The sequence below is a fragment of the Sus scrofa genome, chromosome 12 (assembly GCF_054392235.1).
Source record: "Sus scrofa isolate SSC_HxYL_T2T_F1_AM1 chromosome 12, Sscrofa_HxYL_maternal_Yorkshire_Landrace_v2.0, whole genome shotgun sequence".
In the NCBI taxonomy this organism is placed as follows: Eukaryota; Metazoa; Chordata; class Mammalia; order Artiodactyla; family Suidae; genus Sus; species Sus scrofa.
In genome coordinates this window covers 44477783-44504684 of record NC_139394.1, presented here as the reverse complement: position 1 = coordinate 44504684, position 26902 = coordinate 44477783, and the positions used below count along the sequence as shown (strand labels likewise).

Below are 26902 nucleotides of genomic sequence, written 5' to 3'. Positions count from 1 at the left end.
GTGACCGCCTGCTCGCTGACCCGGGAAATGCGGCTGCCGAGCGCTTCAAATGAAATGGCTACAGTAAATAAGCTCCAGCCTTCACCTTGGTAGGGTCCTGAGGCCCCTGAGATGTCAAGGACATCTTTCAAGAAGAACAAGTTAATCTGCAGCCAGGCTTTCGACAACGGCAGCTAATGAAGGAGTAACGTCGAGGGCCCACTGCCCTCCGGGCACCACGCCGGGCACCCTGGCAGATTAGCCATCTTACTCCCACAACGCTCTGAGATGGGAGCTTTATAGATGGGAAAGTGGATCTCAACACAGGTTAAATCAAACAGCTAGGAAGGCCAAGCTGCTGTCTGAATCCAAATCTATGCTGGGATGCTTTGCTTTTGCTTGATGAGGCTTTTGTGAAAGCACGGGTCTGGGCTGCCACTGGCAAAGGCCGGGGCAGGCCCTAGAGAAGGGTCAGCAGACGTGACCAAGGGCCTGGGGCCACAGTGGCCGCCACTCACCTTCCTGGACATGCTGGCGAAGTGGGCCCCACAGGCCTTGCAGCTTGGTTCCGAGCCCGTCGGGGAGGGGAAGGAGCTGTACCCAGGGTTGGAATAGGCCTGCGTCCTGGCTCCCTGGGGCGGTGGGGCCTCCTCAGGCTGTCCATCCAGGCAGAACCAGTTGCAGCAGGTTGCCCACATGATAAAATCTGGTGCAAGGGAGAAAGGGGGAAAGGTCAGAGTGAAGACACACCTCAGGCGCTCCTGCTCCCCAGGGCACGGGTGAGCAGGGCTATCGACCCACACACCTGCTCCAGGGTCGAGGTGAGGTCGGGTTTTCAGGGGCCACAGGTTTCTTCCCGCCTCCTGCACCACCACACTGGCTGTGACAGACAAGAGGTGAGCCCGGACCTGATCGGCCAGGACAGAGCTGCACGCTACCTACTTTTGAAAGCTTGCTGCTGCTGCCTGTCTGTGCCTAATCTGAGATCTCTACCTCAAATAAACCCTCTTGTCTTCGCAATTAGGACTGGCCTAAGAGCCACGGTGCTCAGGAACTTGACCTCGCCCCTAGAGCTCAGACCGACAGAACTGGATCAAACAGGCATGTGCGTGCGTGCTGACACATGTGTACAATTCCACACGCACGCTGACCGTGGGATGAAGGGGTTATTATTTCTTCAGATGAGGCAACCCAGGCTCAAGAAGCAAGGTCACAGAGCCAATATACAGAGAAGTGAGATTCTGAGAACCCGGTCCTTCGGCCTCTAAACCTAACGTTATCTTCCCTGTCTGTGCTGGGTGTGCTCTGCCCTCCTGACCTCGCCTCCCAGCAGCCAGCAGAGCTCTGACATCTGCACCTCTGACCCTACAGAAACTTCCACCACGGCACCGGTAACAGTTAGGCTTTTTTCCTCCCACTAAACCGTACACTCCTTGAAGGCAGGGACCACTTCTTTTTTATTTTTTTGTCTTTTTAGGGCCATACTTGCAGCATATGGAGGTCCCCAGGCTAGGGATCTAATCGGAGCTACAGCTGCCAGCCTGCACCACAGCCCCAGCAACGTGGGATCTGAGCCACATCTGCGACCTACACCGCAACTCACGGCAATGCCGGGTCCCTGACCCACTGAGTGCGAGGCCAGGGATCGAACCCCCGTCCTCATGGATACTAGTTGGGTTTCATAACCGCTGAACCACAGCAGCAACTCCAGGGACCACTTCTTATGTATGCCTGTTCCGTGCCCAGCCGTGTCGTGGACACAGCAGACGCTCCACAAATGTTGGCTTCCTTGCTGAATCGGTACCTCTGTGGGTTTGGGGTTGTTACCCCCATTTTACACATCAAATACAAGAATTAGGGACGAGGGGGTTGATGATCTTTTGAGATCACAGGACAAAGGCGAGCCAATCTCTCAAATGTCAGAATAAATGAAAGGTTTTGAGGGCGTCCACTAAAATGCCGGGGGGCTGCAGTGATACAGTTAAGACGTGCTTTCCTTGGTAGGCCAAGCAGTCAGCATGGACATTTTGAACCTGAACTCTGCTCACAGAGATAATAAATGAAACATTCAGTGTGTTACTCAGTCATCAGGCCACACAAAAGAACGGTACTTTTTGCTCTGTCTCCTGACTCATTCAAAGTGCCTTTGTTAGACCACAGTTCAAAGATCTAGTAAGCGCGAAGGAACTAAGAAGCCAACTGCTTTCACCCTCGGTTATTTTTTGAGAGGAAAATAAAGAGGCCCAGATGGGGGCAGGAACTTCCTGGTTCAGGCAGCTCTAACCTACGGCTCTAGATTACTCCAGGGCCTTTCTAGCTTCCCAACACTGCCTCCAATGCAACCTGAGACAGCGCATTCACTTTCACAGGCGAGTCCGATTCACACTTGTCTCGCCTGCTTCCCTCTGACCTCAGGAGAGCAGGGACCATGACAGTCACAGTGTCCAGACGGGTGGCTCAATGAGGACGACTGAACGAGTGAATCACACACAATATTTAAAGCTTAACTAACTACACATTTGCTCCGTTTCCTACACATCAAAAACATTTCTCCCTGACTCACTACTACTTGTCTGAAGACTTTAAATTCCCAGAAAACAAAGATCTAATCTGCCTTACAAATTCACATGAAATAAAGAAGCCAAGAGCAGTTAAATAACCGAGTTAGTATCAACAAGGTCCTACTGTATAGCACAGGGATCTATAGTCAATATCCTGAGATACATCATAACGGAAAAGAAAATAAAAAAGAATGTATAGGAGCTCCCTGGTGACTCAGTGGGTTAAGGATCAGCATTGTCACTGCTGTGGCTCTGGTTACTACTGGTGTGACTCAGGTTTGATCCCTGGACGTGCTGTGGGTGCAAACCAAAATCATAATAATAATTGAGTTATTTGTTGGCAAAAGACTGGAGGCAACAGCAGAAGAGTAGCCCTCTGAAAGAGGAATTTTGTAATTTTTTTTTTTGTCTTTTTTTTTTTGCGGGGGGAGCTACACCTGTGTATATGGAGGTTCCCAGGCTAGGGGTCAAACTGGAGCTGGAGTTGCTGGCCTGTACCACAGCCGCAGCAACGCCAGATCCAAACCATGTCTGTGACCTACACCACAGCTCACAGCAACGCCAGATCCTTAACCCACTGAGCGAGGCCAGGGATTGGACCTGGATCCTCATGGATGCCAGTCAGATTCCTTTCTGCTGAGCCACGACCATAACTCCTGTAACTCTTAAAATCTTTTTTTTTTTTTTTTTTTTTTTTTGACTTTTCTAGGGCTGTATCTGCGGCATATGGAGGTTCCCAGGCTAGGGGTCTAACTGGAGTTGTAGCCACCGGCCTACACCACAACCACAGCAACTCGGGATCCAAGCCACGTCTGTGGCCTACACCATAGCTCATGGCAACACCGGATTCTTAACCCACTGAGCGAGGCCAGGGATCAAACCCACAACCTCATGAGCCACGATGGGAACTCCTAAATCATCTCTTGATCAAAGCCTCTGAAACAGTGGGTAATAATACAAACAAGAGAGGACCTGGACTCAGAAGACCTGGGTGATCGCCTGCCTCTAACAAATCGTAGCCTTTCTATCCTTCGTTTTTCTCATCTGGACATTCTCTGGGCAGTAAAACACTCATTAAATCTTGGCTGTTGCTACTGGCATTATCACAATGCCTTCCCTGCAATTTCTCCAGGAAGGCACAGGTAAAATGTAAACCTAGAGATTGCACCACAATTACCATTTGGCTTTCTGAGCTTGTCCTAAACACGGACAGACAGATCTCTGACAGAAGGAGCAGGATGTGTCAATGAACTGAATGAGGTGGGGAAGGGGAGTAGCAGAGCGGCCTTGAACAAGGCTGTGGGTGGTTCACTAACTCCTCTGGAAATCTCCACTCACTCATGCACGAATCTCTTTAGAGAAGCCAACGCCTTGCTCTTTCCAGTTCTAGGTAAGCATGGTTGAACGCCTACCCTCATGGGATCCATGGTCTAACAGAAGAACTAAAAATGTGAAACCAAAAACTGAAATTTCAGGGTAATCAGTGCTTTAACGGAGGTTTGTGCAGTGTTGGGGAGGGAGTGACCAGAGAAGACAGAGCCTTTAATGGACCAGAAAGTCAAGAGTACAAAGACACTTCAAAAAAAACCCCAAACAGCACGCACCAGGGCATTAAAGAGACTACGAAATGCTTGGCTAGGTCAAGGCTAAGGGTAGGGGTGGTGGATGAGAGCATAAAAGCCTTGTATTCCATGGTGAGGAATCTGGACTTTATTCTGCAGGTAGTGGAACATAATCACACGTTCAGGCTACCAGGTTCTGTGATCTTACTTGCATGTGGGGGTGGCAGTCACTCGTGTGGAGGACAAATCTACAAGGAGCGGGCCGGAAGCAAGACATGAGGATGTGGGCAAAAGAGAAAGGGACAGATCTGTGACAGACTTAGCAGGTGTGTCATGAACTGAAGAGATGGGGAGGGGAGAGAGAAACAGCCGGGGCTCTCAGAGTCACACAACTGGGGTAAGGCCCTCGGGAAGAGCACACGTCTGTGTGCGAAGGGCGTGGGGCAGGTTAAGATTCTGAGGTTGGTACCTCCGGGACCTGACGATGTATACACAGCACTGCGCTGGCTGAAGATAAAGGTGTGGGGACCCTCGCCTTCTGGAAAGTATGTAAAGCCAGAGTGGGGCAGAAGCTGGTGCAAAAGAGAGGCTGGCCTGCGAGAGCCCCCGGCGTCCTGGGATCTGAAGGGCATGTGGCGACTCAGCCGGCAGCACAGAAGGAGGGAAGGATGCTCAAAGGTGGGAGAACTGGAAGAGCGTCTTGGATTTCAAAAAGACTTTTTGTTGGTTTTATTTTTTTTAGGGCCACATCCACAGCATATGGTGGTTCCCAGGCTAGGGGTCGAATCGGAGCTGTAGCCACTGGCCTACGCCACAGCCACAGCAACGCCAGATCCTTAACCCACTGAGTGAGGCCAGGGATCGAACCTGTGTCCTCATGGATACTAGTCAGATTCATTTCCACTGAGCCATGATGGGAACTCCCATTGAAAAGACATTTTCAATTGTGTCAAATATAAAACTCGCTGAGGAATGCAATGGGCCTGAAACTGTGCGTGTGCTCAGGGCCTGAGCAGTTTGGGAAGAGAAAGGCTGACCCATAATCCTAGTTGGGAGAGGGAACAAGAAGGGAGGTCTTGCCAGACTCTAAGGACAAATTATTCTTTCTAGAAACTTTTGACGATGAAGGGAAGAGAAGGGGCAGCAGCGGAAGAGGATCAAAGTCACGAGATAAGAGAAATGTAGACACGGATTTCAGAGATTGCAAAGGAAACCCCTGAAGACAAAGAGCTTACAGAGGAAGGGAGGCTGGCAGTACACGGGAGGGAGGGCCGGGACAGAAAGAAAAGGGACCGAGTGGAGTTCCCATTGTGGCTCAGTGGATACAGTATCCATGAGGATGCGGATTCAAGCCCTGGCCTCGCTCAGCGGGTTAAGGATCCGGTGTTGCCATGAGCTGTGGTGTAGGTCACAGATGTGGCTCAGATCCCACATTGTTATCACTGTGGTGTAGGGTGGCAGCTCCAGCTCCAGTTTGACCCCTAGCCTGGGAACCTCCATATGCCGTGGGTGCGGCCCTAGTAAAAAAAAAAAAAAAAAAAGTGACCAAGTGTGATAGGATGTGGGGGTGGACCACCCCTGGGCAGGAGAAAGGTCACTTCTTACACCCGAGAGTGAATGGAGATGAAGACAGACAGAACCAAGGACAGGGTGACAGCATTAGAGGAGATGGAAGAATGAAATACGCAGCCACGAGAAGAAAACAAACTTTCTTCCACCAAAGGAACCACATGTTGCAATTTTTTCCCAAGGCGTAAGGACTTTGCCACAGGATGGGCAGACCCACGCGGTGAGACACAATGAGCAGGGGAAACTGCAAAGCCGGCCAGCCGTGTCCTGTCTCAGTGCAAGTGCTTGTATACCCGGTCCGGCACTAGATTTAGCTCATCTCGGCCATCCTGGCACAGGGGCTAAGACTGGAAGTCAGGAGAGGCTGCCTTCCTCAGCACCCTTCTCACCCTCTCAACTTGGGTTCTCAGCTCATCTGCCGCCTCTGAACGGCTCTGAAAGAAAAGTCGTCGTCAGCCTGTTGGAGATTTGGCTACTCTGCCAAGGACTTGGTTCTGGGGAAGACTTGAAATTGGCCACTGGCTTCTCCACAGGCCCCTGAGGGTGGAGGACGAAGCCTCGTCCCTGGGGATGCGGGTGGGGGGGCCGGGGGCTCCTGGGGATGAGCCTCCGGGGCTGGAACACCTTTGACCTGCTCAGCCTAATGGACCAGGCTCTCCGGAGTCAGCAGACTAGGCTGGTACGCTTTGTGACACATATTTAAACAGCAAGACACATTTCTTAATGTGGTCCTGCCCCGCTGGAAGCCCTGAGCCTAAGGAACAATGCTTTTCAGGGTTACTTCAGGGGGTGAAAGGAAAGGGTTTATCATTTCACACTGCCATACACACGTAACGCTTTTTTTCTTGGAAATACGTTTTTACGCCTTCAGCTCTGACCAGGTACACACACGTAGCATCCGATTATTTACTTAGGGACTGAGAGCAGAACCAACTGTGGGGTGTAGAAAGAACACTCCCAGGAGTTCCTATGGTGGCCCAGTCGGTTAAGAATCTGCCCTGCAGCAGCTCGGGTCGCTGCAGAGGTAGGGGTTCCATCTCGGGCCTGGCACAATGGGTTCAAGGATCCAGTGTTGCTGCAACTGCAGCGTAGGTGGCAGCTGTGGCTCCGATTCCATCCCTGGACTGGAAACTTCCATGTGCTGAGGGTGTGGCCATAAAAAAATAGAAAAACAAAAAAAATAAAAAGAATTCTCCCTATGTATACAACTTTGCAAAACTTCCCTCTCTGATCTGCAAAACTCCTGATCTTGAAAGAAAATTATCATCAAATTTTTGCTGAGGGCTTGAAAATTCCTTCTCCAACTCCTCTCACTCTCTTCAGAAAACATAGACTTGGCAATTTAACTTTCAAATAGAGTCTGACTGCTCTCCTACTGAGCTTGTTTGAAACCTGCCAGGATCTCCTCTTCCACTTGGCCTAAGAGCTGAAAAAGACAGGAGCTGCAGGGTACGGCTGGGCTCAACAAGAAAATGTCCTGCTCCCTGTGGAAGAGCCCTGCGGTGTGAGGCGAGCTCGGCTAGCTAGCACACGGGGTTTTGCCAGCTTGATAAGTAAGCTGGCATTTCTTGGGAGACTGAACCCTGCCGAACGGGAAAATTACAGCGCTAATAACAGGGGAGGATAAATGACCTATTCCAGGTAGGCTGAGCACAGCCATAGTCAGAGTCAAGAGGGCAGAAAATTCGATTTCTCCCTATTAAGTCCTAGAATCCGAAGTAATTTTAAACCAGCACTTCACATGTCCACCTGCCCTAGACAAATGATTTTTAGTGGATCAGTGGTTGTTACGGAATTTCCCCATGAAAGAGAGAAAGGTCAGGATGGACCTATGGAGTAAAAAAGTCATAAGGTCAGTGCCCCAGTACGATGAGTACGAGCTTGCAAGGCAACTCCAACACCACCTTGCTAAGCGCCAAGATCTGAGGCACTAAAGTTGAGGCCCTGAGGTTCTCGTCCAATCTGTTCTGATTTTAATTAACTGCTCTGTGTGCCAAGGTACTTCTGCAACAACGGGCATTAGAAAGATGCACAGACAGCAACATCTTGGAATTAACATGTCCACTGTATAAGACATCACACAAAATCCTTTAAAAAAACTAATGAAATTGCCCCCAATCCTCAAAGAAGTACTTTTCCAACACGGCAAATCAGAAAACAGCTAGTTGAAAGCCTTATGGAATCACCCCCCATTAATTGAGGGTGGTTTCCCTATTGTTGCTACTGTATTGCTGAAATTGTTAAAAACCATCTATGCTGTGAGTGCAGCAAGAAAAGTATCCCACGTTCTGGATCATTAATACAGAATGGGCTTTGCTTCATCTTGTATATTATCCTTAAAAAGCAATTAAAGTACAACTGCAAAGGCTTTGAAAGGAAATGCTATGAAAAAAACCTATCAGTATGGCTTAGCCATGCCTCTTTGAAATAAATGCAGACGTATAACTACATATTTTGAGAAGAAAAAGAAGACAGCGGCCACTCTCTACTGGAAGAATGCTTCTTATCTGCTAGGCACTGAGCTAGATGCGCCCTAGCATTACCCCGTATGATCCTCATGATGATCCTGGCAGGACAGATCAGTTCTTCCTATTTTCAGGCAAGAAAATCAAGGTTCAGAAAAGTTCAGTAACTTGCTAAAGGTCATTGCTAGTGGGTAGTAAAGCCAGGATTCAAATCTAAGTTACTTAGAACCTGAAGCCCATGCTCTGTAGGCTGGAAGAGAAGTGTTCATTCCACCAAAAAAAAAAAACAAAAACAAAAACGAGCCAGTCTGTCTGCCCTGCAGCCCTTTCTCGTCTGAGTATCTAGATTCCACCTCTACTGGAGCTTTCCCATCAGCACACAGGCTCCTTCCAGGACCTCTCAGATTTAAAAAAGTCTTCTGGTCAAAAGGGAAGTACAAATTACAATCACAATGTTACCACCAAACACCCCCTGGAATGGCTAAAATGGAAAAGTCAGACACCAGCAAGTGTTGATGAGGCTACAGAGCAACTGGAACTCTAACACTGCTGGCAGCAATGTGAATTGGTACAATCACTTCGGAAACACACGCATACATACCCCCCAGGAACCTGCAATTCTATTTCCAGGTATATACCCAACAGACACATGTTTACCAAAAGAAGTAGACAAGAATGTCTGCAACAGTACTACTGTAAACGCCTCCAGCTGGAAAGAGCCAAACGTCCATCCACAATTGAATGGAGAAATGAAGGTATATTCACTCAGCAATGAGAACAAACTACTGCTTGAGGCAATCAATGGTAGAGATGAATCTTATAAAGCTGAGTGAAAGAAGACAGGCACAAATGAATACATACTGAGTGATTCCATTTATATAAAATTCAAATACAGGCAAACTAATATATGGTGCTAGAAATTAGGACAGGGTTATCCTTGGATAGAGAATGGAAGGGGGCACAAGGGGCTGCTGGTAACATTCTCTCTCTCTCTGTTTTGTCTTTTTAGGGCCACACCCACGGCATATGGAAGTTCCCAGGCTAGGGACAGAATCAGAGCTATACTGCTGGCCTACACCACAGCCACAGCAACACCAGATCTGAGCCGCGTCTGCAACCTACACCACAGCTCATAGCAATGCCGAATCCTTAACCCACGGAGTAAGGCCAGGGATGGAACAAGCATCCTCATGGATACTAGTTGGGTTCATTACCACTGAGCCACGATGGGAACGCCAACATTCTCTTTCTTAATCTGAGTGCTAGTTATACACATATTTACTTTGTGAAAATTCATCTTACTGTACACTTAAAATTTGTACACTTCTCCAGGTATATCTTAGCTATAAGTTTATATAAGTTTTTAAAGCATCTAATAAAATATTTGTAATTTGTTAAAAAAAAAACAAACAGACAATAACCAAAAAACCCATCATGACTCCATATCCCCTATTCCTCAGGAGAGGTCCTTTTCTCTGCTCTCCTCTATGTCAAAATTTCTCCAAATATTTGGCTCTACTCCCTCAATCTCTAATTCACTCTTCAGTACTCTCAAGCCAAGCTTGACTCATCCCCCACTGAATCTCTTCCTTGCAAGGTCACCAAGGACTTCCAAGTGGCCAGGTCCGAGTGACACTCTAGCTTCTTCTTCCTCATCCCTCCAGGGGTGCTGGACAAGGGTAACCCTTCCTTTCTCCTTGAACAGTCTCCCGTCTAATTATCTCTTACTTCCAGAGCTCCGAACCCTTGGCTTCCCCCACCTCAAAGCCTCCCTGCTGTCCCCCTCCTCCTTCTGTCCTTCATATATGGCAATGCGCAGGCTGTCTTCAGAGCCCGCTTCCATCCACACTCTCTCCCAAGGAGACCCCCATCAGGTGGCTTTAAAGGCCACTCTTAAGCCGACGAAACGTCAGTTCCAATCTCCACTTCCCTTGCCCCGAGAGTGGTCTAGATCGCCGTCTCTCCCCTCTCACCCTTCCCTCCGTAGACCCTTTGAATTTGCTGGATCCACCTGGACTCTCCTCCCCCAGATATCACACACTTGCCTCCTTTTCACTCACCCTTGCTTTAAATGTCACTTTCTAATCTCCTGCCTAACACTTAGTGTTAGCTGGTATTACTTGCCTACTTGTGAACTGCCTTCCCTAACCAGAATAAAAAATCCCCAAGGGCAGGGACTTTGTGTTCTATCGCACTTCCAGGGTCTACAATGACTTCCTGGACAACATCTCCCTAACTAGTTTCCCAGCTTCCGCCTTGCCTCTTCTCCAATTTTTTCTCCACAAGGCATCATCTACTTCCTTCCTCCCCCAACATGCACAGTTAAAGCTCTTTGACGGGCTCCCATCCCATTCTAGAATAAAAATTCCCACTCCTTACATGGTTAAAAGACCCTGCACGCACCACCGGCGCCGGCCCACTCCCCCCATTCAGGTCCTGCTAATTTTCCCAACAACTCACTAAGCTTCACAAGGACGTCAGGCTCCTTTCTGCCTCAGGGTCCCTGCACTTGCCCTCCTGCTACTGCTCCTTCTCGCCCTCAGGTCCCAACTCAAGTTCACCTGCTGAGAGGAGTTCTCCTCAGTCACATGCTCTCTCTTGGCTCTTTGTTTCCTTCAGAGCTATCATAATCTATAATTATATCTATTTGTTTATGATGTAAACTCCAAGGGCAGGAATCTCATCTGCCTTCACTTTTTTGTTTCATTTTTTGTTTTTCTTTTGTTTTGTTTTTGCTTTTTATTTTTAGGGCCATACCTACGGCATATGAAGGTTCCCAGGCTAGGAACTGGGAACCAGTTGGAGCTACAGCTGCCAGCCTACAGCACAGCCACAGCAATGCAGGATCTGAGCTGTGTCTGTGACCTACATCACAACTAATGGCCACGCTGGATCCCCAACCCACTAAGCGAGGCCAGGGATCGAACCCACATGCTCACAGATACTAGGCGGATTCACTTCCGCTGGGCTACAACAGGAACTCCAGCCTTCACTTTTTTTTTTACCAGCATCATCTAGCGTAGCGCCACTTCTTAGAAGGCATCCAAATAATTTCTGGACTGAAAAAACTGAGGTCAGAGAAGCAGTCAGTACTTTATCAACACAGCCCATGAGGCAAGTACTATCTCTCCTTAAGGCCCCAAGCATTTTACCAGTATTTAGTGACAGAGAGTGACTACGAAAAAGACCTTTATCAAAAACAAAGGTAGCTGGAGTTCCCGTTGTGGCTCAGAAGTTAACGAGCCTGACCCAGGTTGGATCCCTGTCCTTGCTCAGTGGGTTGAGGATCCGGCATTGCTGTGAGCTGTGGTGTAGGTCACAGACACGGCTTGGATCCGGCGTTGCTGTGGCTGTGGTGTAGGCCGGCAGCTGCAGCTCCAATTGGACCCCTAGCCCGGAATCTCCATATGCCGTAGGTGTGGCGCTAAAAAGCGAACAAACAAACAATGACCAAAAAAAAAAAAAAAAAAACACCCCACAAAGGTAGCTACCTTGGCTTTCTGAGTCCACTTCCTCACCTGTGTAAGAGGGGAATACCTCCCCTGTGGGACGGTAACCGTGGGGATGAGAAACAGCAACCTACCTAACCTACAATAAGTGCTCCGTAAATAGCCAATCTAAAGAAATTACTGTTAAACTGTAAGTTGCGATTCTACAATGGCAACCGCCCAGCTGCTGAATAGTGGCTCTCGGCTGGAAAGCCCAATGACCCTCCCTCTCCCTGGTCACGCAGAGCTTGAGTTTCCTACCACCCCCCGGGGACGAGGGCTGGGTGGGGACCCTGACACAGCTGACCACATCGCCCACACAATAAAGAAAGACACCATCTGGAGAACTCACCTGAATGTGAACGTCATCTCTCAACTTAGAAGGCAGTTGATTTCTTACAAAGTAAATTAGTCTGGAAAGAAACCTGAATTGCCTCGAAACTGTTTAATGTAAAATGGAATCTCAGAGTCACAACTGGAATTTTCCAGGAAACCTGCCTGAGGGGGTCCACCTCAGAAGGAGAAAATTTTCAGTGCTGGTGACAGCACAATGAGCATAAAAGAGGGGGACTGTGGCATCTGTAAGTAAGCACCTGCTGGCGTCAACCACATGACAGCATGACAGACTGGCCTCGCTGGCTGGCTGTGGGGCAGGGAAGCATGTTCTCCGTGGTGCTGAGATTACTTCTGAGATGGTTATTTTAGAATAAAGAACTCAGAACACCTAAGTCACAGAGGAGACAAGTATATTGGGGAACGTTAGCTCCCCGAGGTCTGAATTAGAATAGCCTCGCTGAGGTGGTGTATGGGCTGGACAGAAACAGCGGAGACTTTACAAGGCTGCAACACTTCCACAGGCTTTCAAACCCAGTGAACAATTTCCATCCTCCAAGGCAGGCCTTGAGATGTGAGTGAGGGATAAGGTGTATTTCCTAGATAAGAATTTTATTTGAGGGCTAAAGTTTTTGGTTTTTGTTTTTTCTAAGGGCTGCTCCCTCGGCATATGGAGGTTCCCAGGCTAGGGGTCGAATCGGAGCTGCGGCTGCCGACCTATGCCAGAGCCACAGCCACGCCAGATCCAAGCCACGTCTGCGACCGACACCACAGCTCATGGCAATGCCGGATCCTTAACCCACTGAGCGAGGCCAGGGATCGAACCTGCAACCCCATGGTTCCTAGTCAGATTCATTAACCACTGCACCACAACGGGAACTCCTTGAGGGCTAAAGTTTTAGAAAACAGAACAGTAAAAAAACATATTAGTGAAATAAAGTCCTCAAATATGTTTTACACTCAGTCACACCTGACCTTAAATCTTGGCCCTGGAGTTCCCTTGTGGTGCAGTGGGTTAAGGATCTGGCATTGGCAACTGCAGCAGCTCAGGTCACTGGTGTGGTGCAGGTTTGATACCTGTCCTGGGAACTTCCACATGTCTCAGGCGTGGCCAAAAAAACAATCCTGGCCCTAATAATGAGTAACTGAAGGAGCTTTCGTGGGACAGGAAGGCTGGACACAAATAGGTGCTCAGTACAGAGGGAGCAGACCCTGGGCTTTTCAGTTTTATCTGAGGGGCGGAAGACCGTACTAGACATTCAGTAAAGGTAAGGCATTGGAACAAGACCCAGAACTAATGAGGACTGAGGGTTTGCCTCCCTCTAGACCAGCTTCAACTGAGACATGGGGGTAGATTTCAGAGGGTCCAGAGCCTGGCTCCTCTCTCTTGCAGTCCCCAGTTACACTTCAATACAAACAATCAGGAGTTCCCATCGTGGCTCAGTGGTAACAAACCCGACTAGTGTCCATGAGGATGTGGGTTCCATCCCTGGCCTCACTCACTGGGTTAAGGAGCCAGCGTTAATATGAGCTGTGCTGTAGGTCTCAGACATGGCTTGGATCCTGCATTGCCAGCCATGTAGGCTGGCAGCTACAGCTTCGATGTGACCCCTAGCCTTCCATATGCTGCGGGTGTGGCCCTAAAAAGCAAAAAAAAAAAAATTACAATCAAAGTTTCAGGTAAAAGAGACAATCTTCCCCCCCCCTTTTTTTTTTAGCTTTTTAGGGCCACACTCATGACACATGGAGGTTCCCAGGCTAGGGGTCGAATCAGAGCTACAGCTGCCATCCACAGCTACAGCCATATCAACACAGGATCCAAGCCAAATCTTCGACCTACACTATAGCTCACAGCAATGCCAGATCCTTAACCCACTGAGCGAGGCCAGGGATCGAACCCATAACCTCATGGTTCCTAGTCGGATTTGTTTCCGCTGTGCCAACAATGGGAACTCCCAATCTCCTGTGCTTTTATTTCAGGTGCAGGCAAGGTAAGAACCAGGAGAGTTATTCAGACTCAGGGATCCTAAAGTTCCTTCTCAGATGAGTCTAGAAATTTTTCTTTTTTATTTTTTGCCACACTCCCGGCATGTGGAAATTCCCAGGCCAGGGATCAAACTCATGCCATAGCAGTGACTTGAGCCCAGCAGTGACAATGCTGGGTCTTTAACCCTCTAGGCCACCGGTGAACTCCCAGAAATTTTTACTTTTTAAGGAAAAAGTAAAAAGACTACAAAACATGTGACAAGTGAATTGTTCCATTTCTCTCCACTGTCTCACTGAATACAGTAATGCTACAAAAATCAAAATTTAAATGGTTGCTTTGTAAACAAAGAGGCTGGGCCCTGAGGGTTGGTTAATTGAACTTTAGTCACATGGTTAGAAGGTAACAGGATGGAAATCCAAGTTCTTTGAGTAACTCATGGTCCCACAGAAGGAGGCGGCTGCTTTCGCCATTCACATCCCCCGGCACCCTCAGCAGCACTCAAGGGCAGGTGTGCTGGGAGAGCCGTGTGACCAGACTGACTGGGAGACAACCCTGGGAAGCTTCGAACCACCTCCGACTCCCTTCTGGGGACACTCAAGGGGGGACCTACCCACCAAGCCAACCTTCAACCCTTGAGGACCTTACAAAAGGGACAGCAGAGAGAAAAACCATCCCTGGGAAGCCAGAATTTTAGTTGACACGTCCCAGAAGTCATCTGCACTTCCTACTTGGCACAATTTCAGGGCCCTAATGCTAAGAACAGACCCCACCTCCTAAAGACAAAGCCCTTCCCCGGTATTTAGGATGAGGTTCAGTTTCTATTCCTGCCCATCTGTGTTGTTCCACCAGAGGAAGGGTTTCTAACTTAATTGTCTCAAGTACAACTAGTACTCTATTAACCTCCTTTGAATAAGTGTTTACACTAGTAACCATTAAATAGTCATGAACGTGGATCACTGGAGCTTGGGGGCCCCACTCTCCTTGTTCTCAGCTCCAGCTACCCTGCTAGTCTTTCAAATGCTGTTTTTGTTTTTTTCTTTTTAGAGCCGCACCCACGGCATATGGAGGTTCCCAGGCTAGGGGTCCAACTGGAGCTACACCTACCAGCCTATGCCACAGTCATAGCAAAAGCCAGATCCAAGCCGCATCTGCGATCTACACCACAGCTTGTGGCAATGCTGGATCCTTAACCCACTAAGCAAGGCCAGGGATCAAACCTGCAACCCATGATTCCTAGTCAGATTCGTTTCTGCTGCACTACTACAGGAACCCCTACCCTGCTGGTCTTTCAGTCCTTCAACTGCCAGGCTTACCGTGGCCTTGGAACCTCCCTCCAGCCCTTCTCCCAGACTCAACCACTGTCCCCACCCCACTTCCCTCCTGTGGCACTTACTTCCTCAGAGAAACCTTTCGGGCCCCATCAGTGCTCTCACAGCATCTTGAACACCTCCTGACAACAGTTATTCATGCACCTGCCCGGGCTCTCTTCCAGCCTCTGGCGATTCCAAAAGGAACAGAGCCAGGCAAGGCTCCTGGGCAGCATAGAGGGTAAATTCTGAGGAAATGAGCCTTCCCGCAGCACCGCATTTAAGCAACTGGCTAAGGATGTGTATAATTCTTTCTAAAACTTTCTCCCGTGGTCAGGGTGTGGAAAGCGAAACAGGAAACAAGAGCGAGTCACTTTACAGCTTTATTGCCAGCCTAGTGCCAGGCAAATGCGATCACCAGGTATTTGTTGACATATTACTAATGCTAACACCATGAGAGCTTGAAAGAATGGGGGGAGGGACAGACCTTCATTCCTTTTTTTTTTTTTTTTTTGTCTTTTTGCCATTTCTTGGCCTGCTCCCACTGCATATGGAGGTTCCCAGGGTAGGGGTCTAATTGGAGCTGTAGCTGCCAGCCTACGCCAGAGCCACAGCAATGAGGGATCCGAGCCACGTCTGCAACCTAACCACAGCTCATGGCAACGCCAGATCCTTAACCCACTGAGCAAGGGCAGGGATCGAACCTGCAACCTCATGGTTCTTAGTCGGATTCGTTAACCACTGCGCCACGACGGGAACTCCCAGAACTTCATTCTTCAAAGCTCCACAGTCATGATTCCAGGGTGATGGGCAAATTAACGGTTTTAAACCCACAGAACCACAGCAACCCCTTTAAGGAAAGATCTCAGAGTATGCCTACCTCACACGTGCCAAAGATAATTTAAGTGTCTGCTAAGGTTACTTGAAACACAAGAAAAGAATGGGAACAGCCTGACCTTCTAAAAGCGACAGGAAAATGTTACGTCTATCCGTTATCATGGCCTGAGAAACCAGACAGAGAGCCTCGAAGATGTCCAAGCCTGCCACTTCCATTCCTGCTCTGCATCAAAAGGCAGGGAAGGCCTCGGAGCCGGGCCGGAGGCCGTGGTTTGGAATGGAGCTGCGATGAAACTGCAAAGATTACAAATAAAAGTGAAAGCAACCAAGGGAGAAGCAAGATAACACAGCAAAGAAACGCTAGAAATCAGAGACAGACCTCGACCAGACACACCCAGGTCCAAGAAGAGCTTTGCCTGTCACCCCTGACTTGCACAGCCCACGCCAGATGGAAGAGAAACACAGCAAAGGGGAGTGAGACCCAGAACAGCAGAGGGTCCTGGGCATAAAGTGGCACAATGACAACACGAGGAAGGGGAAAAGGGGAGAGAGTTCACCTTCCACCCCTAACAAATGAGCTCTTTTTCTGAAGTGATAACTGTTGTAAACAACTGAAAAACATACATAATCATCACAAGTTATAAATGTTCCTGGAAACTCCCTGGTTCCAACTAGTCTATGACAAATATCTGCAGAGGGACCTCGGCATCTGCTCTCAAGTTCAGGGAAAAGTAATTCTAACCAATGGCGTTGTGCCAAAATATCACCCTCGGGGTCTGACCAATTAAATGGCTGCTTCTTTGTGCGGCGTTTAGGAGAGATGACAGATTGAACAGTGCAGCAGAGAAACCCACGCATTTAATTTCAGCCCAGGCATTCTGCCCCAAAGGGAGAGTCAATCAGGGAGGAAAGCAGGGCAGAGTGAAAGTTTCCAACGGTGCTGAAACCAGAATACATGGACTTGCGGTTTAATTACCCCAGGATCCTTCTTCTATCAAAACTGACGACAGGAGTTCCTGTCATGGCTCAGTGGTAATGAACCCGACTAGGCTCCATGAAGATGCAGGTTCGATCCCTGGCCTTGCTCAGTGGGTTAAGGATCTGGCCTTGCCGTGAGCTGTGGTGTAGCTTGCAGATGTGGCTCAGATCTGGTGTTGCTGTGACTCTTAGCCTGGGAACTTCCATGTGCCACGGGTGTGGCCCTAAAGAGACAACAACAACAAAAAAAACTGATGACAAAGCCTATCAAGAATAAAGAGACTCTGATCCATCTCTACTCTTGTGCAGGAAACAGGATTTACCAGATAAGCTTTTCTGGACCTTCTGATGAAAGAAGCTGCTTTCGCCAAATACCGTCACAGTGACTGACTAGTGTGGGTAAGGAGGGTAAAAGCCGATCCTGGAGCCAGGGACTAGGTGAGAGGGTTTCTGGCACGCCTGTGCCCTGGAAAAGGCAGCATTTCAGGACAGGGATTCTGTCTAGGATCAAAGTTATGTATTTTGCCTTTCCAGAGCAGACTGGACAGAAGTCACTGGAGCCAAATGTACAGGCCATGGAAGAAGCAAGGATGCCAGATTCTGTTTAACCCCTTTAAACCTTAATTTCCTCAATGATAATAAAACCTGCTGCATTGAAAGGGTAATTGAAGGGTTCCCATCATGGCTCAGCAGTTAGCAAACCCGACTAGCATCCATGAGGACGCAGGTTCAATCCCTGGCCTCGCTCAGTGGGTTAAGGATCCGGTGTTGCCATGAGCTGCGGTGTAGGTCGCAGACACGGCTCGGATCCCAAGTTGCTGTGGTGTAGGCCGGCAGCTGTAGATCCAATTCAGCCCCTAGCCTGGAAACTTCCATATGCTGCAGGCACGGCCCTAGAAGAGACAAAAAGACCACACACACCCCCAAAAAATAAGAGAATTAAAAAAAAAAAAAGGGGATAATTGAAAGCATTAAAATAAGAATTTATGCTAGAACCTAGCACATGATAGGTGTTTAATAAAAGTTGGCTAGAAATAATTTAAAGAAAATCTTTTTTAAGGTTATTTTATTATTACTTAAGGTTCTCTAAAGTGACAACTTATCCCCTACTTTAACAAAAATGCTGATACCTTTGATGAGGCTCAATCTGGTTTTCAAAAGATCCTCCAAGAACTACATGGCTTTAGGCCCCTCCACCAGCTCTGAATTTTATAATCCCGGAAGACCTGTCTCCAGGTGGCCTGAAGTGATTTATCCACAGTGTGGCCCTAGGCTGTTACTTTCCTTTCAATTCTATCCCATTGCTAATAAATCTGTCACTTTTCCTCACCCCACCCCCACCTCCACAGTCCAGACAGCTTAGACTTCTTCCCTTAGCTCCTCAATCCCTCATCCACCCAATTCAGAGACCTGAACATATACACCTCTGGGCCCACATGGTGCTCCGTAACGGACGGCACTGCACTGAAGTCAGATGGGACTGCAGATGAATCCAGGATGAACCCAGACGCACACCTTCCTCCCACAGACCTCTGGCTTGGTTTGATGTCTGATCTCAATCTGAAAATTACTCTTTCTGAAATGTTTTCTGCTCCTGCCAGGATGTGATGTGCTCAGTAGCTACCCCGAGAAGCAGAAATGCAGATTTCTGGTTCACCAGGTCCCACAGAGAAACCCTTTGTATTCACACCATAGAATCTCCTTGTGAAGAACACCTGTGCTTGCCTGGCCTTTGGGTTGGTTCTACTCTTTGCCTATATATCCCACAACAAAGGAGGAACTGCCTCACAACCACAACTCCTTATGGAGATTTAAGAAAAAAGACAGATTTAAGAAAAAAGACACCTGTGCTTATATCAGGAAGAAATGTGGTTTTTCGTTTTTTTGTTTTGTTTTTCTGTCCTTTTAGGGCCACACCCGAGGCACATGGATGTTCCCAGGCTAGGGGTCAAATCAGAGCTGTAGCTGCCGGCCTGCACCACAGCTCACGGCAACGCCAGATCCTTAACCCACTGAGCAAGGCCAGGGATCGAACGCCCATCTTCATGGACACTAGCTGGGTTTGTTTCCCCTAAGCCACAATGGGAACTCCCAAGAAGAAATGTTTTCATTGATGCTGAGACTTGCTGCCACCCATTTGCTCCTGGATTACAAAGTGGCAGGACAGTCTCATTCGCAGTGTGGCAGGGATACAAGAGGTGCACAAAGCACATTACCCTGGGAGTTCCCGCTGTGGCGCAAAGAGATCAGCAGTGTCTCTGGAGCGCAGGGACGCAGGTTCAATCCCCAGCCCCACACAGTGGGTTAGGGATCTCCACACAGGTGTGGCAAAAAAAAAAAAAAGAAAAAAAAAAATCACCCAAAACTTTACCTGTCCCTTACTCATTAGTTTATGGTCTGAAACTTTCAGAATGGATCTGTTGTGAAATAACTCAAACAATTATAATAAATCCTCAAAGATCCCAGGATTACTCTCTACAGGTAGTTATATTCTATAGCCAATTCAGCCCCCAACAAACATAATAAAGCAGATTTCACAGTGGGAAGCCATGAAGAATTGGGGGGGTCAGAAAAAAGGGGTTCCAAAGATTGTTTATAAGCTGAGTTACACCCCCAAGCAAATTACTTAGTTTCTTTTCCAGAAATTTGCCCAGGGATAAAACAGTTCAGCAGCAGCCATTAAATTCAGCCTCCAGGAGTTCCCATCATGGGTCAGCAGAAATGAATCCGACTAGGAACCATGAGGCTTCGGGTTGGATCCCTGGCCTCACTCAGTGGGTTAAGGATCTGGCGTTGCTGCGAGCTGTGGTGTAGGTCAAAAACGTGGCTTGGATCCTGCGTGGCTGCGGCTGGCAGCTTTAGCTCCAATTCGACCCTAGCCTAGGACCCTCCATGTGCTGCGAGTGCTGCCCTAAAAAGCCAAAAAAAAAAAAAAAAAAAAAAAAATATCCAGCCTCCACACTTAAGCAAGTTTTCAAAGACGAAAAAGAACCCGGGGATCATTTGTAAACTACTCTGCTCAAGAAACACTCAAAAGGTATGTTACAAACCCTGGAATTCAACAAAAAAAGAACCCGTAATTCAAAAGGCTGGTGAATTATAGGCTAAAACTTCCTATTGTTATTAAAAAATAAATAACCAGGCACAGCTTGAATTCCTGCATCTACCAAAAGGAACACATGGGCAGTCAATGTGGGGGTTTCATTTTTTAAAACATGTGGGTGCAATAAAGTGTAAGCCAGGAAGACAGAAGGACCCAGTCCCCAGAAGAAAGCCTGCACCTGCATAAAGGCAAGGGCAGTAAAGGTCTTACTGCCTTAGCTGCTTTTCAAACCACAAGCAGAGAATTCTTCAGCTAACTCTCAAGCATTGGAAGTCTTGACTTACTAACCACACCAAGTTTCAAAACACCAAGGCACACAAATTACAGTAAAGACAAGCACATCCTGTTTGCACTTAACTTCCTGTTCTAGGCTGTCTGATCTCTTTACAGGGCTGCTCCCTAGCCACAAATAGGTAACCCTTTCTATCTTATCTGCGAGCCACTGGTTCATGAGACAGTATTTCAGTGACAACAAAATACATAATTCAAGGAGTCAGGTAAAAGATGCGATTAAAAAGAACCAAAAACCAATCAGGAGCCTCTAAGACACTTTCTGGATCTCCCATGCTTCATACTGACCTCTAACCTAGGAGCCCACAATAAAAACTTAACACAAACGGTGCTAAGAAAAGTAAGCCTGAAACAAAACTTGGAATGTGAGGGTTGGGAAAAAGAGCCAAAAAAATTGGAAGTGTTTTCATTATTCAATGTTGGTCTCTTTTCAAATGTAGACGGAACAGATTTCTGTCAGCCAATCCTCAGTGAGCAGATTCCCAGAGAAGGGAACCACGCTGAGTGATCACAACAGTTAAAAGGTCCCTTCTGGTGAACACTGTCCCCAGTCCAACCTGCTACCAACCTTAGTCTACTTAGCACTGCAAAAGCCCTCCGCTTTAGACCTGAAGCCTCCACTTCAAGCCAAACCCTCACTGTTTTCAAAGAGCTGGCAGTTCCTCCAAGCCTGAACACTCAGCGTTGGGAGTAAACACTAGGCAAGGAATAGCCCAGTTTGAATGGACAAGTCATTTAGCTTCTTTGAGTCTGCGTTCTCATCTGGAAAACAGGAGGGCTGCACCACACTAATCTGTAATGTTTCTTCCAGCTGCAGAAAAAATGCAGGGATTCAACAATAACAGCAGAAACTTCTGTAGCTTCCTGCATTTCTTCTAACATCTCACATCCCGCAGTGTGAATATACGCCTTGATCTACCTCCTAAGTACCCGAGCATTTTTTTTTTCCTTTTTTCTTGAAGTGTGGATCAGAAAGTTTCCCACTTGAAAGCAATCTACTAACATACCTAAACCCTGAGGACTCTTCTTTACACGTGATCTAAAAGATCATAATGTCATCACCACTTGGTTCCCATGCTGGTCATGTGATTCCTGGAGAGATTAGAGCCACAAAGGATGGAGAAAAGCTACCGGCAACATGTGGCACTCCCACACCACGACTACTAACGGGGAAAGAATGAGGCAAATCTGGGTAAGAAAAGGGAGTGGTGGAGACAAGTTTGGTGAGTCAGTGCAAGAGAAAAACACAGCAAGTTTAATACAAAAGAAAAGGAAATGGGAAAGGTAGAAAAGAAACAAACAAGAGGGGAAAAAAAAACTAAACCAATGGACACTTTAATCTGAAATTCTGTCTCTCCATTCATCCAACAGCTATCGAATGACTACTAATGTGCAGGGAACTGAACTAAACTCTAAAGACACAAAGGTCAGCCAGATAGATCTGCTCAATGAGGTTATGGTCCAGAAAGAGACAGAAAGGCAGGTATACACACAATTGAAATATACAGCAGAACGGGTACTGTGCCATAAAGAAGACGTAAAAGAATCCATGAGACCCAGAGGAGGAAACGATTACTTCCAGGCAGGGATCAGACAAAGCTTCATAGGAAGAATGACATTCCAGGCCCCAAACACAACAGAACAAGGACACGCAAGTAGGAAATCAAAGACACAGAGTTTCAGAAGGTAACTAGATTTGATTGAGACATAAGCGGGCACAAAGGGAGAGATGGTAATGACAACAGCTAGGGATCCAGAGAGCCAGGGCTAATATTGGAGCCAGACTGAATATTCCAGAATCAGACTCAGAATTTGAACTTAAATCCACTGGGGAGGGGAGGGGGGAGGCTGCCAAGTTAGGAGCTGGAGGAATGCCGTGACTTAACCCATAATATTAAGATAATAAAATCAAGGGAATTCCGGGGTGGTTCAGGAGGTTAAGGACCCAGCATTGTCACGGCTGTGGCATGGGTTCCATTCTGTATGTCGTGGGCGAGGTAAAAAAAAAAATTAAAAATAAAAAAATCATAATAAAATCAACGCAAAATCAATACAGATACACAAAGTCCCTCTAAAGAGATACAATGTCGGCATTCCCATCATGGCATATCAGAAACAATCCAACTAGGAACCATGAGGTTGCAGGTTGGATCCCTGGCCTCGCTCAGTGGGTTAAGGATCCAGTGTTGCCGTGAGCTGTGGTGTAGGTTGCAGACCTGGCACGGTTCCGGTGTTGCTGTGGTTGTAGCTCTGATTAGACCCCTAGCTTGGGAACCTCCATATGCCACTGGTGCAGCCCCAAAAAAGACAAAAGCCAAAAAAAAGAGAGAGAGAAAGAGAGAGAGACAGTGTCTTCCAAACCAAAAGCAAGAAAAGGACAAAAAGGCTTGGATGATGGCATTAATATATTTAAACAGAGAAGGTGACCACATCAAAATGTGGTCAGCAAACAAACTTAGAAAAGTCTAGAAAAAATACAGGTGGCCACACTGACTATAGAATCACCCAAGGCAGAGAAACACTGCAGCTAGGTGACATACCATCTTCTCTGCGATGGGACAAGGTTCTGTCGTAAACCTTAAATGGGAACAGCATACAGTAACTGTGAGGGGTGTGGGTTCTTGAGTCAGGGAGACTTGGTTCCAACCTCAGTTGTGCCTCTTACCAGCTTGGACAGAGCTCTGGTTTCTTCACTCGTAAACTGAGGATGAACTGTGCCTACTTTGCAGGAGGACCACTGGGAGAATTCAGGTCTTCCTGTATGCAAAGCACTTGGTGCAATACCTGGCATACAGCAAGCAATCAATAACCTTGCTTTTCTGTAACTGCAGTCTCCCCCACCAACAACCCTATCACATTATTTCATGCTCACTAAAGCAAACTGTGTATTATCATAAATTTCATTTTTCAGATCTCTTGATATTGAAAAGCAATGCCCTAACAAAATCCAGAATCCTGCCAACAGGAAAGGAATCCACTATAAAATTAAAAGTGACAGTGCATGGGTGGTTCAGTGGTAGAATTCTCACCTGCCACACAGGAGGCCCGGGTTCGATTCCTGGCCCATGCAACAGCTCGGTCCTCTTTGGGAGTTCCCGTCGTGACTCAGTGGTTAACAAATCCGACTAGGAACCATGAGGTTGTGGGTTCGATCCCTAGCCTTGCTCAGTGGGTTGAGGATCTGGCGTTGCCGTGAGCTGTGGTATAGGTTGCAGACGTGGCTTGGATCCCATGTTGCTGTGGCTCTGGCGTAGGCCAGTGGCTACAGCTCCGATTCAACCCCTAGCCTGGGAACCTCCATGTGCCGTGGTAGCAGCCCTAGAAAAGGCAAAAAGACAAAAAACAAAACAAACAAACAAAAAAACAAACTGGCATGCCATTCTGAGTACAGTCACTCAAGTCTGAACACAATCCGGTCTCCGAAAGACTGATCCCTTCCAGGTATAAAATAAAATCCCTTTTTTTGACCCAAGAACCAGACCTAAAACATGGTGAGTCAAACCCTCAGAGGTCTTCCTGAGAAGGAGGTGGCACCCAGCAGGCCAGCCCTACCCGAAGCCCACCTGGATGACACTTCTACCCTCCTTCCACCTCTCTCATATCCTTCAGTCGTGCAGTGTGGTGAATGTTTCATCTCCCTGTCAAAACTTCTAGAAGTCAGCAAAGATCCCATCTTACCCATCTCTGCATTCTTTTTTCCCATACTCCAAATACCGTGCATCAAACAGAACCAAGACAGAGTGAATTTCCAACAGAACAACTTTTCTTAACAGCACAACCCATGGTGATCTGCCACTCCTGCACCCCAAGGGCCTCCTCTGATTCACCAAGTTCTTATTCTACACGTTCCTTCCCTCTCTTCCTCAACTTTCCACATCTGAGCTACCAAGTACTACAGAGGAGTCCGAAGTCTTTAGTTACAGGGTTCCCAACAAATTCTTACAACTGAGACCAAGCCATCACTGGGCTCAGAAATCTTTTATTCATCTCTAGTTGATGTCTCGGAGCAACTTTCCAAAGAGCAATGTTGTGTAGGACTTAGGATACGGGGCCCGGGGTCAGACAGAACTCAAAGTCTTCCTCTATGACCTCAGTCGAGGTGCTTCACTTCCCCACACTTTATCTTCCAAATCTGTAAGATGCAGTCCCTGAATAATGTAATTAAGGCAAACACTTAACAACAGAGTGAGTGCTCAAAAAATGGCAACCACTACTCAGGATTCCAGCTGGTGCCATATACTAGATGTGTGACCATGTACTGCTTGTCTCATTGGTGCCTGGGATTCCTCAACTGCAAAACAGCTACTTTAATCTGGCCTTGAAGAATCGCACTGTGAGAATTAAATGGAAAAATATGAAAAAAAACCCTAAGCAGATGAAGAGAAGGAAGAATAAGTGAGCTGATAAGGCCTTCAAGTAAAATAGACCGATTTCAAATTCCAGTTCCATCACTTAATCGGTTGTGTGACCTCGGGCAGGTTAATTTCTCCAGACTTTAGTTTCCTAGCTGTAAAATGGGGAAAATAACTTCACAGGGTTCTTAGGAGATTTAAAACAAGGTGCAGACTCCTGGGCATGTTAATTTCCCATCTTCTCTCCCTGTTCTTTTATCTGCATCTCAAAAACTCCCCTTTATTCACTAGATCAGAAGACTCCACCGTGTCTGGACATCAGTTAAAAAAAAAAAAAAAAAAAAGCATATCTCCAATACAGCAAATTAGACAAGTTTAATTTACTTAACAGCAAATCAGACAAGTTTTACTATGCAAATATATTGTGGTCTATCTGAAACATAACACTAAAAAGAAATTTCAAAGAGTAAGACAAAAATATAGAAAAACTTGGTTCTAATAACTCCTTCCCAATACCCCAATGGAAGGTCCTATATGCCCCCAGAATTTGGAAATTCATTTTAGAGGTCACTATACTTTTAAGGAAATTGTTGAAAGACAAAGATCAACAGAACAGACTGGGTATAGCTGCCAGCACAGTGACTGGCACAGAGAGGAGGCTCAGTAACTACTGGCCCATCAGAGTTTTTCCAACACCTGTCTCTGCACACAGACGTCTCTTTACGAGTCTGCACAAAGTGAGCTCTCTGCCCGGTCTCCCTTGCTCGTCAATCCCCAGCTTCCCCCACAAAGAGGCTGGTGCTCAGCTTCACTTCCGCATCACACACTTGTTCATGGACTCGGCTCCACTTTACTGAAAGCCCGTTCTCCAAGGTCACCAGTCATCTTGTGATGGGTAAATGCACGGTTTCTTCCTACATCCTCAACCTTCACGACCTCCTGGACACGCATGAACTACTTTCTCCTCTGGTTCCCACAAAACATGCAATAACTGACTCTCCTTTGACTTTAAAGACCAATTTTCTTCCCTGTCCTTCCCTGGCTCCTCCTTTTGCCTCCTAAATATCCCCTAGGGTTTTGTACTAACCATTCTTCCTTTCCTTTGCTAGTGAATTGTTAGTTCTTTTTTTTTTTTTTTTTGGCCTTTTTAGGGTCACACCCAAGTCATATGGAAGTTCCCAGGTTAGGGGTCCAGTCAGAGCCACAGCTACTGGCCTACACCACAGCCATAGCAACTTGGGATCCAAGCCGGGTATGTGACCTACGCTACAGCTCATGCCAATGCCATATCCTTAACCCGCTGAGTGAGGCCAGGGATCAAACCCACATCGTCATGGATCCTAGTTGGGTTCATAACCCGCTGAGCCGCAATGGGAACTCCTCGTTGATTCTATTTTTTTTTTTTTTTTTTTTTTTTGTCTTTTTGCTATTTCTTGGGCCGCTCCTGCGGCATATGGAGGTTCCCAGGCTAGGGGTCCAATCGGAACTGTAGTCTCCGGCCTATGCCAGAGCCACAGCAACGCGAGATCCGAGCCGCGTCTGCAACCTACACCACAGCTCACGGCAACGCCGGATCGGATCGTTAACCCACTGAGCAAGCACAGGGACCGAACCCGCAACCTCATGGTTCCTAGTCGGGTTCGTTAACCACTGCACCACGACGGGAACTCCGATTCTATTTTAAAAATACATCCTGCCAACATCCCTTCTCCCTCTGTCCACTGCCACTGCCAAACCTTGCCTTATATGCCATTATTTTTCTCAACAATCAGAGCAAACACCTCCTTATTGGACCCTTCTTTGCCACTCTCTATCCTCCACACAGTAGTCAAGGTAAACCTATTTTAATTTATTTTATTCTATTCTACTCTATTTTTTGGCTGTGCCTGTGGTATGTGGACATTCCCGGGCTAGGGATCAAATCCAAGCCACAGCAGCAACCCAAGCTGCTGCAGTGACAATGCCAGATCCTTAACCTGCTGTACAAGCAAACTCCTAGACTTTTATTTTTAAAAAATACGCTCTGCCTGTTACTCTCCTGCTTTAAAGCCTTTGCTGCTTTCCTACCACATCCCTTTGTAAAGTCTAGG

At 47.3% G+C, this 26902-nt stretch overlaps 1 protein-coding gene across 49 annotated transcripts in view; it reads right to left on the bottom strand.

The window, feature by feature from the left end:
- The window catches only part of RFFL (ring finger and FYVE like domain containing E3 ubiquitin protein ligase), a 76154-nt gene that overhangs the window by 19988 nt on the left and 29264 nt on the right, over positions 1-26902 (bottom strand). For 43 of the 49 annotated variants that reach the window (XR_014821392.1, XR_014821393.1, XR_014821394.1 and 40 more), the window contains one exon: positions 498-685. The exons of 2 other annotated variants lie outside the window; for them this stretch is intronic. Coding sequence is in view for 42 of the 47 variants with exons in the window: in XM_021067420.2 (XP_020923079.2) it covers positions 498-685 (188 nt within the window). In the remaining 5 variants the exon portion in view is untranslated. Of the gene's footprint in view, positions 1-497; positions 686-11976; positions 12342-15337; positions 15619-26902 lie in introns of those variants that run through there. 4 more of the 49 variants (XM_003483058.5, XM_084985170.1, XM_084985155.1 and 1 more) reach the window with 4 other exon arrangements.